We start from the raw sequence: 13695 nt of genomic DNA, 5'->3' as shown, positions 1-13695 counted from the left end.
TTGATGAAGAGATCTCCAAATATAAAGAACTATTAAAACCTCTATCAGCATTGCCCGAATTTACTGAGTTAGAAGAAAGAATTAATGCTAACTTAAAAAAAACAGAAAAAACCTTAGTAGATAGAAAGGTTAGGAAATTTATGAGAGATAAACGGGAGGCCACCACCGAGCCTGATGATGAATTAGAGGAAGACCTAGATGATGATAAAATCCCGACAATCAAGTATAATTCAGAAAAACCTATTAACAATAGAAGGAAACGTAACTATAGATCCCCCGCTAGAATGAGGAAAAACTCATATAAAACCTACAATAGGGATGATCAAAAATGGAGATCTAGGTCACCAGAAAAAATATATAGAGCAAAAAAACATCTAGAGAATAGGACAAAAGAAGATCACCCTGATCCCCGATCACCCTATAGAATCCAGAAAAGATTCAGGAATCAAGAGAACAGAAGAGACAACTCTAGGCAATCCCACTCACCGAGAGGTAAAAGATTCACCTCACCACCACGTCATAATTTAAAATTTCGGGATACCAATGAGAGGGGAAGACTTTTTACTAATGAGGACAATAACGGATTTGAGGAACAAGGTGAAAGATTAGACAACTTTTCACCACTCCACTTCCGGAATAGATTCCAACCATTAGTACGAGAACACAACCGTGTTCATTTTTTAGGGGCAAGAGACAAAAGACAGTCATGGAGATAATGACCCATCATAAATTACCCACACATAGAGGGAAAAGAGCAGGAAAAAAGAAAGTACCACCAAAAAGGAAACGAGTGAGGAGAAAACCTAAAAAGAGAAAATTACCTACTGAGAAATCAGGTGACCCACCGGAAGGTGGTACACTTCGAAGCACTATTAAAATTTTCAATATAAGCTCCCATGTATTGGACCCATATGAAACCTCTGTCCTAGAAAAAGGGTTAAAATATGCCCCTACAGCGAATATTAACAAATTTGCCACTTTCGTTGATGTCCATAAATACATACGTAAGCTCTGTATAAAAAAATTTTTTATCCAGAAGGAGCTGGAAAATCCAGTCCTCACCCTCACCGATTCAGAACCTGAAACCATTAATAGATTTAAACCTAAATCCATTTTTTTTCCGGCACATGTTAAAGGGAATTTTATTGACACTTTTTGCACTTTAATTCAGGAAGATATAAAAAACATAAAACCAGGAGAAGCAAAGTATAACCTGACCAAAAGAGAAAGGGAGGCACTAAAAAACTTAAGTGACAACCAAGATCTCATTATAAAACCCGCCGATAAAGGCGGGGGAATAGTGCTTATGGATAAAACATGGTACGTAAATGAGGTGCTTTCTCAGGTGGAGGATAAGACCACTTACCACAAACTAAGGGGTGATCCTACAGAAAACATGCTAAAAAAACTTACTACCCTTTTAGACAAATATAAACATCAAGAGGTTCTAGAGGACAGCACATATAAATTCCTCTTGAACACCGAACCCTCCATACCTGTTATTTATTTACTTCCCAAAGTCCACAAAAACGTCACCCATCCTCCAGGACGCCCTATTGTGTCAGGGATAAATTCCCTGACTGCGAATTTATCTGAATATATTGATTTTTATTTACAACCTCTTGTCACCAATAATCTTTCGCACCTTAAAGACACAAAAAGTCTTTTAAATGTTTTATCTGGCATACATTTTAATGAAGATATTATTATGGTCACTGCTGATGTGAAATCATTATATACTATAATTGAACATCATCACGGTCTAACAGCTATCAAACGATCTTTACAAACCAGTGACCTTAATCAGGATCTACAAAATTTTATTGAAGAAGGAGTAAGTTTTATTTTAAACAACAATTATTTTTTATTCCAAGATAGTTTTTATGTCCAAAAAACAGGAACAGCCATGGGCACCAGGTTCGCCCCTAGCTACGCCAACATTTTTATGGGGGCGTGGGAAGAAGATAAAGTATGGTCTAATAACCCATATGGGGCGAACCTGGTGACATGGAAACGATACATAGATGACATAATTTTTTTCTGGAGAGGCAATGAGGATGATTTAAACTCTTTCTGTCAATATCTAAATCTGAATACAATTAATATTGAGCTCACTTTTAATATAAGTAAAACCTCTATTGATTTTTTAGATATAACAGTTTTTATTGAAGATGGAATTTTAAAGACAAAGACTTTTACCAAACCAACAGATTGCTTGGCCTATATCCAACATGACAGTTGCCACCACTTACAATGGTTGAATGCTATTCCTGGTGGCCAATTTAAAAGAGTGAGACGTAACTGTACTGATAATGTTATATATCAAGAACAAGCAACTGATATGGCCCAGAGATTTATAAAAAGTGGATATGATGCCAAATTTATCAATTCAAAAATGGAAGACACAAATTTGATAGAGAGAAATGATCTTTTAAAAGACAAAGAAGATGTCTTATCGAAGAACGATCATTTTAAATGGGCTTTTATTACCGGTTTTAATGCGCAACACAAAAATATAGAAAAGTCTTTTAAACGCAATTGGGGGATTTTAAAAAAGGACCCAATATTGGGGTCACACTTACCAGATCGTCCCAATTTTATTTATAGAAAAGCACCTAACATTAGGAACAAAATTGTGCGGAGCGCTTTTATCTCTAATAAACCCAAAGGAAACATTGCGACAAAGGGGTTCCACAGATGTGGCAGCTGTAAGGGCTGTAAAACAGTCAAAAACAGAGGAACCACCAAATATGAGAGAATTGAGATAAATGGCTATTTTCATGATCTGGATCAATTCCTAACCTGCAATAGTAAAAATGTCGTTTATGCTATAGAATGCTCTTGTGGACTTTTCTATATAGGTCGAACTAGCAGACCTTTTAAAGTACGGTTAAATGAGCACCTAAACAATATCAAAAAAGGATTAGAGTCTCACTCTTTATCACATCATTTCAAGGTGAAACATAATTCCTCTACAGATGCCATTACCCGTTTTTTGTGCGTTAAACAAATTTTCTCAAATATCAGAAATAGAAATCTATCTACCTCATTGGCACAGGAGGAAATGAAGTGTATATATAATTTTAATACTCTTAAACCAAAGGGTCTTAATCAGGACTTTGAAGTGAAATGGTTTTTATAAGTTTTAAACCAAAAAAAATTTTTGTCCTTTATATATTGTACACTTTTACCTTTTTATTGTCTTGGGTTTTTTTATTGTTTGATTTTTATTCCATCTCAGATTTTATTCTCATTATGTATGTCACAAAATTTTAATAATGTTATATATTATGGTTTTACTCATTCGAAACTCTTTTCTGTAGAAATATCTGAAATTGGATAAGATTCCAAAACACACGGACTATCGCCATTAAGAACTACACCCGAAAACTATGAATTATTCTTCTATCGCTATGTGGAAGATAAGGGTGTACTAAGATGGCTGCCGGGACTTCAGACCGGACATACGATGTGCTCAGCCGGATGTGACACAGCACGCCGGACCGCGTGCTAGATATACTACACCGGAAGTGCGGCATCGCGTACCGGATGTCGCGGCAAGTGCCGTGGATGTCCGGGATTCGCGTCTGACACAACTACATCACCCGCCCTCACATGAGAGAGGATTGTTTCCCGATTGGTGCACTAAAAGGTCACTCACCATACTATTATGCCCTGATTGGAGGAGCTTCACATAAATAACCGGACTTTCATGACTCCCAGCATTCTCCTTGAAAAAGGCCTCAGAGGAGGCCGAAAGCGCTTGGAGCTGGGACTTCATTGTTTGTGGACATTCTGTCTGGACTGACTGGATCCTGTGCCTGCCGTGGTGGTTGCCTGATAGTGAAAACCCGGGTTCACTGCCATCCATACTTGCCATCTTTGAGGACTGGATTGTTATCCACGTTCTCCACCATATCGGGTAACAGGCCATTCTACCATTCACTTGTCCATTATTTTTCTGTCTCACCTGTGTATTTGTTTTTATTGTACATTAAATGGTATTACACTATTTGTGCCATTTTCTGTATTCCTTTTTGGGGGAGTGTGATTGACCACCCATCTATCAAAGGGGCCCCAAAAAAATCCTGGTGACACAGATTGCTATTCACAGAGGCGGAGAAGAGGAACGCTATTACATTTTGAGGGATGTATGGTATTTATTAATACACCTTGCTATCACTGTTTTGGGAGAAGAGGACCGTACCTCAGATTTAAGGGAGGTACCATCCTGACAAAGCGCCAGTGGAGAGGACAATCTGTCTTTTTTTGTCTTCTGTATATTTGATGGTGTTTGGGTCACCATTCTAGTTTGGACTCTCCTTAGGCTGCTTGAGCGCACAAATACATCTACTCTTATCCTTTTGCATACACCCCACCTAGAAGTAACTGAGTTGTCCAGAACATCTGCCATTTATGAGATACTTACCCTTAGCACCTGGTCAACTTTGGTTCTCCTGCTGGAGATAATTTGGAGAGGATTTCAGTGCTCTAGCACCTTTTGGAAATTTTGAAGTGCAGAAATTCTTAACATCAGAAGGTTGGTCATAAATGGTCACAGCCCTAGGCAACAGACCCAGGCAACTACTGCACACTATTTGGGATAAAGAGATATTGTATTATTATTTGAGTCCTGGTGTGATCCTCCTTAATGTTACCTATCAAGCAGAAAGCTAGTGTTCACAAACCATTTTAGTTCATAATCACTAATACTTGGTGTTCCCAAAATAACATAAATGACCGAGAATACTAGCCTGGATACTGGTGGTTTGGAAATTATTTATTTGATGTGGTCTTTCACTTTGGCAATAACGTTCCATGTAGACTAATATCCAACTACTGTATTGTTTTGTAAACACAAAATCTTATTAGATATGTGCCAGAAAAGACTAATCAGGTGCTGACTGGGATTTATTCCATGTTCATCAGGATGGACAGTGCATTTCTGTATGTGGTCATGTGATTGGGTTAGTATTCTAACTGCCGGCATCCTATCTGTTTGGGATGCCAACTACTTCCCAAGTGATGATGCTAATGAGTGATCTGCTGACGAGCCAAGTTTATGGTTACAGTAGTTTAACATTTGCCCAGGAGCAGGGCTGCCATCAATAATTCTGGGACCCGTGACTGGACTAAAGAAAAAGGTAGGGAACACTCTCTTTCCATGTGCTCTTTCCCCTGCAGGCATTGCTGGGTCCTAGAGCCCTTCTTCACAGCACATTGCAGTCTTGTGCTGTCCACCTGTAAGAGGCTGCCAGAGAGTTAACCCCTGATGTGCACATTAACCCCTTCAATCTCTGAATAACTGTGTGGGGGTACCACACAATTTTCCCTATAGCACTCCCCCGGTGGTGGCCCTGCCCAGGAGGTCCTGACAAGCCATTGTGTTACAGGCATGTCAACGGCCGGGCTTGAAACAATCACAGCGTTCTCCTGTACTTATATTGTTTATTTGAGCTAAACAACCATGTGAGAGCCTCAGGCTTCCTAATTGCATTCTGTGAACCATATGTGTCTAGCTGGAATCTTTTAGGATGTCACTGTTTTTAATGCCTGCCAAACTATTTGCTGTTATCTGCCCTGACCCAGGCAACCCTCCACGACGAGTCTCATGTCTACCCTTTTTCCCTGTTTTATGTTTTCCGTCCACAGTATGTAATCCTGAAGGTCAGGTGGTGTGTAGAAATGAATGAGTCTCTCCATACTCCATAGATCAATGACAAGGAGGGAGGACTTGCAAGAAATATGTTCTAATTTTCAAACTGCTGCTCTTGTTAATTGTTCTGGTGATATATGAAGTTGCTTCGATCTCAGTGCAAGCTTCCAGTCTCAGAACAAAGGGCACTTCGCTGTTGTCCTTCTGCTCAGACAAATACTTTAGTGCTATTACAATATGACCATTTTAACAATTATCGTGTTTATGGGTTTTTAATATTTTGTTTCATACATTTGTTTTGCAAAATCGCTGATGGTTTCTAGGGATCACTTAACCTTTAATATGCAGGAGATATACAGTATCAAGCCTATGGGCCAAGTGTCATAGCCCTTGATTTCGACAGCTGTGCGGGATGCCGGCCAAATCCATTTTTTTTAAAGGGACAATCACTCACAAGGCAAAACCATGCCTTGTAAGTGATTGCCCCTTTAAAAAAAGTCCAAGTTCAGCCGGCATCCCAAACAGCCACCAAACTCGGAGTCTATGACACTTGGCCCTACTATAAAATGATATGGTGACTAGAATCTGTCGGTTGCTACTGGCAACTTCTACACCTGTTCTTTTTAGAAGGTTTCATATATCTCTCCCTATATAGTTGTATTCTATATTTTTTACAAGTATTATAATTTGAACCACCCACTACACTCGAGACTTGTTACTCATCAACATTTATGTTACCTTGTGTACACTGGGTGGACTGGCCTACAGGTGTACAGAGGAAATCCCAGATGGGCCCCATTACCTGAGGGCCCTACACCATCCTCCAGAGATAGAGCAGCCCTCCTGCCAATTAAAGTGGGTGGTCTTGACACAGCCCTGCCCCCTCCTTTCTAAATGTTCTTTGCATGTTGACTCTAATGCTTGGCCAAGTCCTTCTGTGGTTGGTGGCTATACCCCCTTGGGTGGCTAATCACCTCCCTTAAGCTTGGGCCCCAACTACTGCATTCCACGGTGGGCCTTTCATACTCTAGTACAGTGATGGTTAACCTTGACACTCCAGCCAGCTGTTGTTGAACTACACATCCCAGCATGCCATGCTACAGTTTTACTATTTGGCCATGCTAAAACTGATGCAGGGCATGCTGGGATGTGTAGTTCAACAACATCTGGAGTGTCAAGGTTACTGCTCTAGTCCAACGCTGCATGGACAGATCGACAGGACTTCTCTAGAGTGGCTCGTGCTCTCTGAAAGTCTTTCCCTCACTCCCTTAGACTGTCCTTCAAATTCTTTAACCTAAAGAGGTCACTAAAACCAATCTTTTAAAAGATGTTATCACTTCGTTTTTAATTCACTATCCTCCTTTAAAATTTCTGCTAACAGACAAATCTAGGAATGTCACAAAAGCCATACTGTATGTAAGGATTCTGGGAGTATCCCCGGCACCCTAACTCCGTTGCTTCTGGCTGGGTTTGACGGATGTGTGCGGTGCTAGGCTTCACCTGGGCCCGTCTCGGCTGAAGGGCGAATTAGGTCCTCCCCACTCCGCTACAGGCAGGTCTTAGGAAAGTACAACACATCCACCAAGGCCAGGAGAGAGCAAGGGGAAGCCTAACTAGACCCTAGAACCGGGGAACTCCCAGAAACCCCCTGGAAGCAAAACTGCTCAGTCAGAGCCACGAAATGGCAACAATGTTTGTGAGATGTTATATAAAGAAATGGGCAACAAGGCTTGTGAGATGTTATATAAAGAAATGGGCAACAATGCTTGTGAGATGTTATATAAAGAAATGGGCAACAATGCTTATGAGATGTAATATAAAGAAATGAGCAACAATGCTTATGAGATGTTATAAACGAAATGGCAATAATGCTGACTGATAAGCCCAATAAGAAATGATACCAAACAACGGGAGAAGAAGCACAGGGTAACCCCTGACTTATCTGGTGAGATGATGAGAAACCAGACAAGCCTCGGCAGACTTCTGCGACCGCTGAGTGACAGCTGGGCACAGCGACGGAACTCCAGATACAGCAGGACAAGACAGGCACGGCAAGGCAGGTAGTAACAGCAAGGGAATTTCCAACCAGGAACAGGACCACGAACGTAAGCGATAGCTAACAGAACGCTATAACCGGCGTCAGTGAGAGAAAGACGCCGGCTTATATTTGAAATAGCCGCCCCCTGTGGTGACATCACTTCCTGTCCGCTCTGCACAGTCTTCCCCGTGCAGGAGCGACTGGAGCGGAAGTTTGGGATGTTGCCTAGCAACATCCCCTGCAACCTCCTGACGACGTGTGTTGGAAAATGGCCGCCGTTCTAGCAGCGCAGATGCTGCTGAGGGGCCAGGACGGCGGCGACGCCAGGTGCGGCGCTTAACACTGTACTTTCTTTGTCTCTCTTTTCCATTTTGATTGCGAGTGCTAATGTGCATAACCTACTGCACTTGCTGTATCAGCTGTGTTGGTATTTACTCTCTATAAACACCTTAAAAAATCAGAAAGTGCCAATTAAAATGCTGCCACTCTAATGATAAGAATCTGTACGATAATAATTGTGTAAGGTCTGTCCGATCTCCAACATACAGTATATGCACATCATCTGCTCCCCTGCTAGGATGAAGGGAGAGAAAATATCCTAGCAGAAGCCAGGAGTGGATGAGGAACATGCCACCAGGGATACGGTAATTGTGGAGGCAAGAGAGAGCAGATAGAGGAGCGTTATAAAGCAGGGAAGGGCATTACAGTGGCATGGGATTGAATGATGGGGTGGTGAGGGGGGAGGAGCTGGACAGAGTAACAATGGTACGTTTACTTGTGCTTTGAAGAACTTTACCTCACAGCAGTAGAGGTCATTTACAGTGGTGGAACCAGATGAGGGGCTGCAGCACATGGGGAGGGAGTTTGGAATGGCAGTTGGTGGCAGTTGCTGTACCTCCCCTATTTGAATTTTGAACTACTCTGAAACGTCACCCCCACCTCCCCCCTCTGGAGCTCAGCCTGCTCATTTATCAAAACATAATCGCCTCAGATATTCAGAAATGGGTTCATTCACTATATAAAGACAGGACCCTCAATTTTTTTTTCCATGGTATAAAAACAATACTGTAGTTCATTCTGTTATACCTGTATGACCAAATTGTCAGCCCACTTAGTCAGTAATACGGTCGATGGGTCGACCTCTTGATGGTCGACACACTGGAAGGTCAACATGGCTGAAGGGTTAGGTCGACAGTCAAAAGGTTGACATGGGGTTTTTCACAGTTTTTTGTCCCAACATGTGCCGACAGGTGGTATTTCATGCCCTACCAGTCCCTAGGGCATCGTGGGAGAATAACATTTTGTGCCCGAAGCATGGAGAGCGCAACGAGCCATGCGGTGGGCCACGGTGCACTTAAAACTATGTCCATGTCGACTTTGTCGAAATTCAGGACAAAAAACAGTGAAAAACCCCATGTCCACCTTTTGACTGTCGACCTAACGCATGTGTCGACCTAGACACCTGTCAACCATGTCCCATCTTGACCTACACACCTGTCGACCTTCTGCCATGTCGACCTAGACACCTGTCAACCTAATGTCTGGATCCAATTCCCTTAGTCATACAGTATGGCCGCTCCATGATCCTGCACAGGGGCTTCTTAGCACTGCTGTAGTCTCGCCCTCCAATGATAATTTCCTGCAAGATTCACTCCAAGTTTGAGTGCCAAGGCCAATGTTCATGTGATTATCGGCAGACTGTGAATGCGCTGCCATCGTCCTGTGCACGAACCAAGTTGCCATTGTGATCGCACCTGAAGGAGGTACATGACAGTTTTCGGGGCATGTATCAGTCTTCAGCTGAGATCATGTATGTAGAGAAACATGGCACCTTCGATAGTACTGCCGCATCCAGTCTGTGTAGCCAGAGGTCAACACTTAGGGGGATATTTTGGTTCACTCTTTCTGACAAATTCCTTCTTAGATGGACAAAACCATGTGCACTGCAGGGGGGAGGGGGGGGCAGATGTAAAGTGTGCAGAGATAATTAGATTTGGGCGAGCTATTTTGTTTCTGTGCAGGGTAAATACTGACTGCTTTATTTTTACACTGCAAAATAGATCTCACTTTGAAGTAAAACCCCACCCAAATCTAACTCTCTCTGCACAAGTAACATCTGCCCCCCCCTGCAGTGCACATGGTTTTGTCCATCTAAGAAGGAATTTGTCAGAAAGAGTGAACCAAAATAACCCCCCCTTAAAGTCAATGTTACTTATTCTTGCCTATAGGCTCCGAATGTGTGCAGTTGTAAATGAGTTTATGATTGCTCTGGTGGGTGTCTATTTTAATTTTAGGCTAAAATTAGCAATTCTGTATACTAAAAATCTGCAACTGCATAGGCAAATGCGAGCCAGCATGAATGAGGTCCAAACATGAATGTCCTGACTTTCACTAGAGATTACTATGGTCAGGCAGAGGTGTTGCAGCCACTTTTATATCTGGGCACTGAAAGGTGATAACAACTTTCATACTAATCTGATTTTCCTCTCTGACTACTGTAGCAAAAATGTGTAAGAATTGCTGGCTTGCTGAAATTCACTACCAATCTGTGACCTTAATTTCCAAGCCTGAGCATATGCTGACCTTCTGTGTACCTTCAGTTATAATCTATTGCAAACCGTGAAACTGTGACTACCAGCTGTAGGAGTGAAGTGCACTAAGGAACGCTGCACTGGAGGCACACGGCACTAGAGGCAAGCAGGACTTTCGTCACAATGCACTGGATACATACTGTACACTGTTTTACATCACTGCACCTATACATACCTCCCAACTTTAGTAAATTGTTAATCGAGACAAGCCTCCTTGAAGTCACGGCCGACCCAAAAAGGGGATGGGCTTCGATGTCGGTGGGTGGGTCTTCCAGTAGAGGGACATGGCATATAGCAGCAACCCCCATTTTTATCAATTTTGGAGGTGTGCCCAGCATTCCTAAGGTGCTGGGCAGCCGCCAGTTCCTCCCTGCACTGTTGAGATGCCGTGCAAGTGGGCACGACATATATTTAATGGTCACCACTAGTTGGGGGGATTGCCGGCTCCCTCCACCTGCCCCCCCAATGGACACTGTGACCTGTGGGAAGAACAGTTGGACAGTCTGCAATTATCAGGGCCGTTCCGCTGTAATTGGAACAGTTAGGAGGTATGCCCATAACAGCTGGACCCACCCTGGAACATGGGATGTCACGATGTCCACCCCAGGTGAAGCGCACATATGAATGTGTTGAGGACTGAGTGAGAATACCTGATTTATTTCAGTATATGACATATTTAATGAATCATGCAAAATTTACCATTAACTAGCACTTTACTCTAGTGAGTTTTCATGTTTATGTCTTTCCAACAGTCCAGTACCTCCTTCAACAGAGACACGATGAAAGCTGGGACAGGGAGGAGGTCATTGGGAGGAATTCTGGACAACTCTTCCTATTGTTACACCTTGGAAGTCTCCTTCTATTGTTACATGCTAACTGGGTGCAGCTCTGCCATCCCGTATACAGAGGAAGCCTGTATCCTTTTCTATCAATGGAACTGGACTCTTTGTGTGAATGAGTCTCTTAGTGGAGGGCACATGAGGTAAGTGCTTTCATGTATAAATGTCAGCTGTCATAGTCTTCGGAAATGAAGGGGTGCCAGATTGTAATGGGTACTGCATTGGCGTAACCAGGGATGTATAATAGACAACGGCAAAACTTACCTGGAAAGACTAAAATATCTTAACATGTATAGTTTGGAGCAGAGAAAGGACATCATAGAAATCTTCAAATATATCAAGGGTTTAAACATAGTTCAGGAGGGAAATTTTCTTCAAAGGAAAAGAAGTAATAAAACACGAGGACATGCACTGAAACTGGAGGGAGGTAGGTTCAGGGGAAATGTTAGAAAGAATTACTTCACAGAAAGGGTAGTGGATAAGTGGAATAGCCTCCCATCAGAGGTGGTAGATGCTAAGACATTAGAACAATTTAAAAATGCTTGGGATAGGCATATGAATATCCTTACAAAGGAATAAGGATTAAAAAGGGTTGAGATTACCTGAAGGAATAAAAAGGGGCAGACTAGATGGGCCAAATGGTTTTTATCTGTTATATGTTTCTCTGATCTCGCTTTTTGGTAAGTAATATTAGGAGGCACAGTATGTGAATGTAACAGACTATCCTAAAGTGTATCTAAAACCCTTCATGCAGTTTTTACAATATTTGCATTCATAGGGCGGGATACACTAACCACTTGCGGTACATCCCACCACTTACTATGGAGACACTCACATATCCCATTTGAGATTGCTGCCGGTCCCTGGACTTCTGGGATTACAACCCAGGAATGGGAGATGACATATAGGATCACTCTGACCATTGGCACCACACCTTACATTATAGACAGTGTCTAAGTTGACAGTCAATCGGTCAACCATTGAAGTTCGATATGCACTGGGTCCACTTTGACAAAAGGTCGACACAAAAGGTCGACATGAGCGTTTCATGTTTTTTCCCTTTATCCGACTTGTTCATACGATCCAAGTGGACTACAATTGGGAATGGTAGCGAGCGTAGAGAACTATGCGAGGGTACATGTTACACTAACTGGGGGCCCATGTCGACATACTGTAGACACATAAAAAGGTGTAAAATTCATATAGACCTTTTCCTATGAGGACCATTTCCATGTCGATCTGTGGCTTGTATCAAACGTTTGTTAATGTCGACAGTGTTGACATCCCTTTTCAAGTGTTGACCTTTTTACTGTTGACCAACAGTCAACTATTATAGTATAGTAATGTTGCTCTGACCAATGTATAAGCAGTAAAAGCACTTGCTCTCCTTGTCAGAGTGGCCAATCCCGGGATCGGCGGGATCCCGGGATTTGGCCTCCAAAACGCTGGGATTTCAATCTCGGGATTGGAGTTTCAGGATGCTCAGACGCTGCCTGGCTTCTCCCGTCCCCGGCAGTGCAGCTCTGCACAGCATGATGAGGTCAGAGGTCACGCTGTGCAGGCCGCATCCATCAGCCAGGCTCGCCCACCCGCCCTGGCTCCATCAGCCCGGCTCACCCACCCGCCCTGGCTCCATCAGCCCGGCTCGCCCACCTGACCCGGCTCCATCAGCCCAGCTCACCCACCCGACTTGGCTCCATCAGCCCCCCGCCTGGCTCCACCGCCTACCTTCCCGGCCGCACCACGCATGTAAGTAAATACGCGGGGCGGTTTTTTTTTATTAGGGAAGCCAATCCTGGGAATCGGGCATTTTTCCAATCCCGAATTCCGAGATTGAATAAATGCCCTAGGATTGGCATCCCTACTACTTGTGCTATCAGTATATGGAAGGAACATTTTCAGCAAATTCCATAATAAGTATGTTGGACTCCTTCAGCAAAGTTATTTTTTCCTGCATCACTTCCAGCCTGCGAGGGCTTAAACAGGCTTATGCAGATCAAAGTTTATCTGGTCTGCTTTATACATTACCACCCTCCATAGTCCGAGAGCAGTAACCACGCTGGAGATCAGGAAGATTATTGGAAACGTGGATTATAGCAGTTTCATTTCCATAGGGTGAATTGACCCCGCTTTGCAAAGATCAGCAAATAGACCAGATGTGTGAGAGAACGTGATATGAAAATCAGACAGTGAGAAGGAGGAAAATCAAGTTCTTACTAAATAATTTCATTTTTAACCAGAGGAGCACGTCTTTGCTGTGCTATCTGTTGTTGTCAACATCATTTCCCTTACATTTTTATAAGGCAGCATTTTACATTACAGAAGACCTAGGGCGAGATGTACTAAGCCTTGCAAAGTGATGAAATGTACAGTGATATACCTCCAACCAATCAGCTCCTACCTCTCATTTTTCAAACCTGTGACATGGTAGTTGGGAGCTGATTGGCTGATGGTTGATCACTCCATGTTATCACCTTTCAAGCTTAGTACATCTGGCCCATAGTCACATGGTCCAATTCCAAGTGAAGGTAGTTAAAACCGATTTAAAATTGACAGAAATAGAACTTTGCA

The 13695-nt window shown here is 42.8% G+C and overlaps 1 protein-coding gene across 3 annotated transcripts in view; it reads left to right on the top strand.

The window, feature by feature from the left end:
* The window catches only part of LOC146026580 (cytosolic carboxypeptidase 6-like), a 1552889-nt gene that overhangs the window by 1415897 nt on the left and 123297 nt on the right, over positions 1-13695 (top strand). For all 3 annotated transcript variants that reach the window (XM_083157364.1, XM_083157363.1, XM_083157362.1), the window contains one exon: positions 11038-11200. In XM_083157364.1, the coding sequence (XP_083013490.1) occupies positions 11038-11200 (163 nt within the window). The remainder of the gene's footprint in view (positions 1-11037; positions 11201-13695) is intronic.

This window comes from Crinia signifera, chromosome 8 (assembly GCF_055691185.1).
Source record: "Crinia signifera chromosome 8, ASM5569118v1, whole genome shotgun sequence".
Taxonomy (NCBI): Eukaryota; Metazoa; Chordata; class Amphibia; order Anura; family Myobatrachidae; genus Crinia; species Crinia signifera.
Note: the sequence above shows the minus strand (reverse complement) of the source record. Positions and strands in the feature narration are given on the sequence as shown.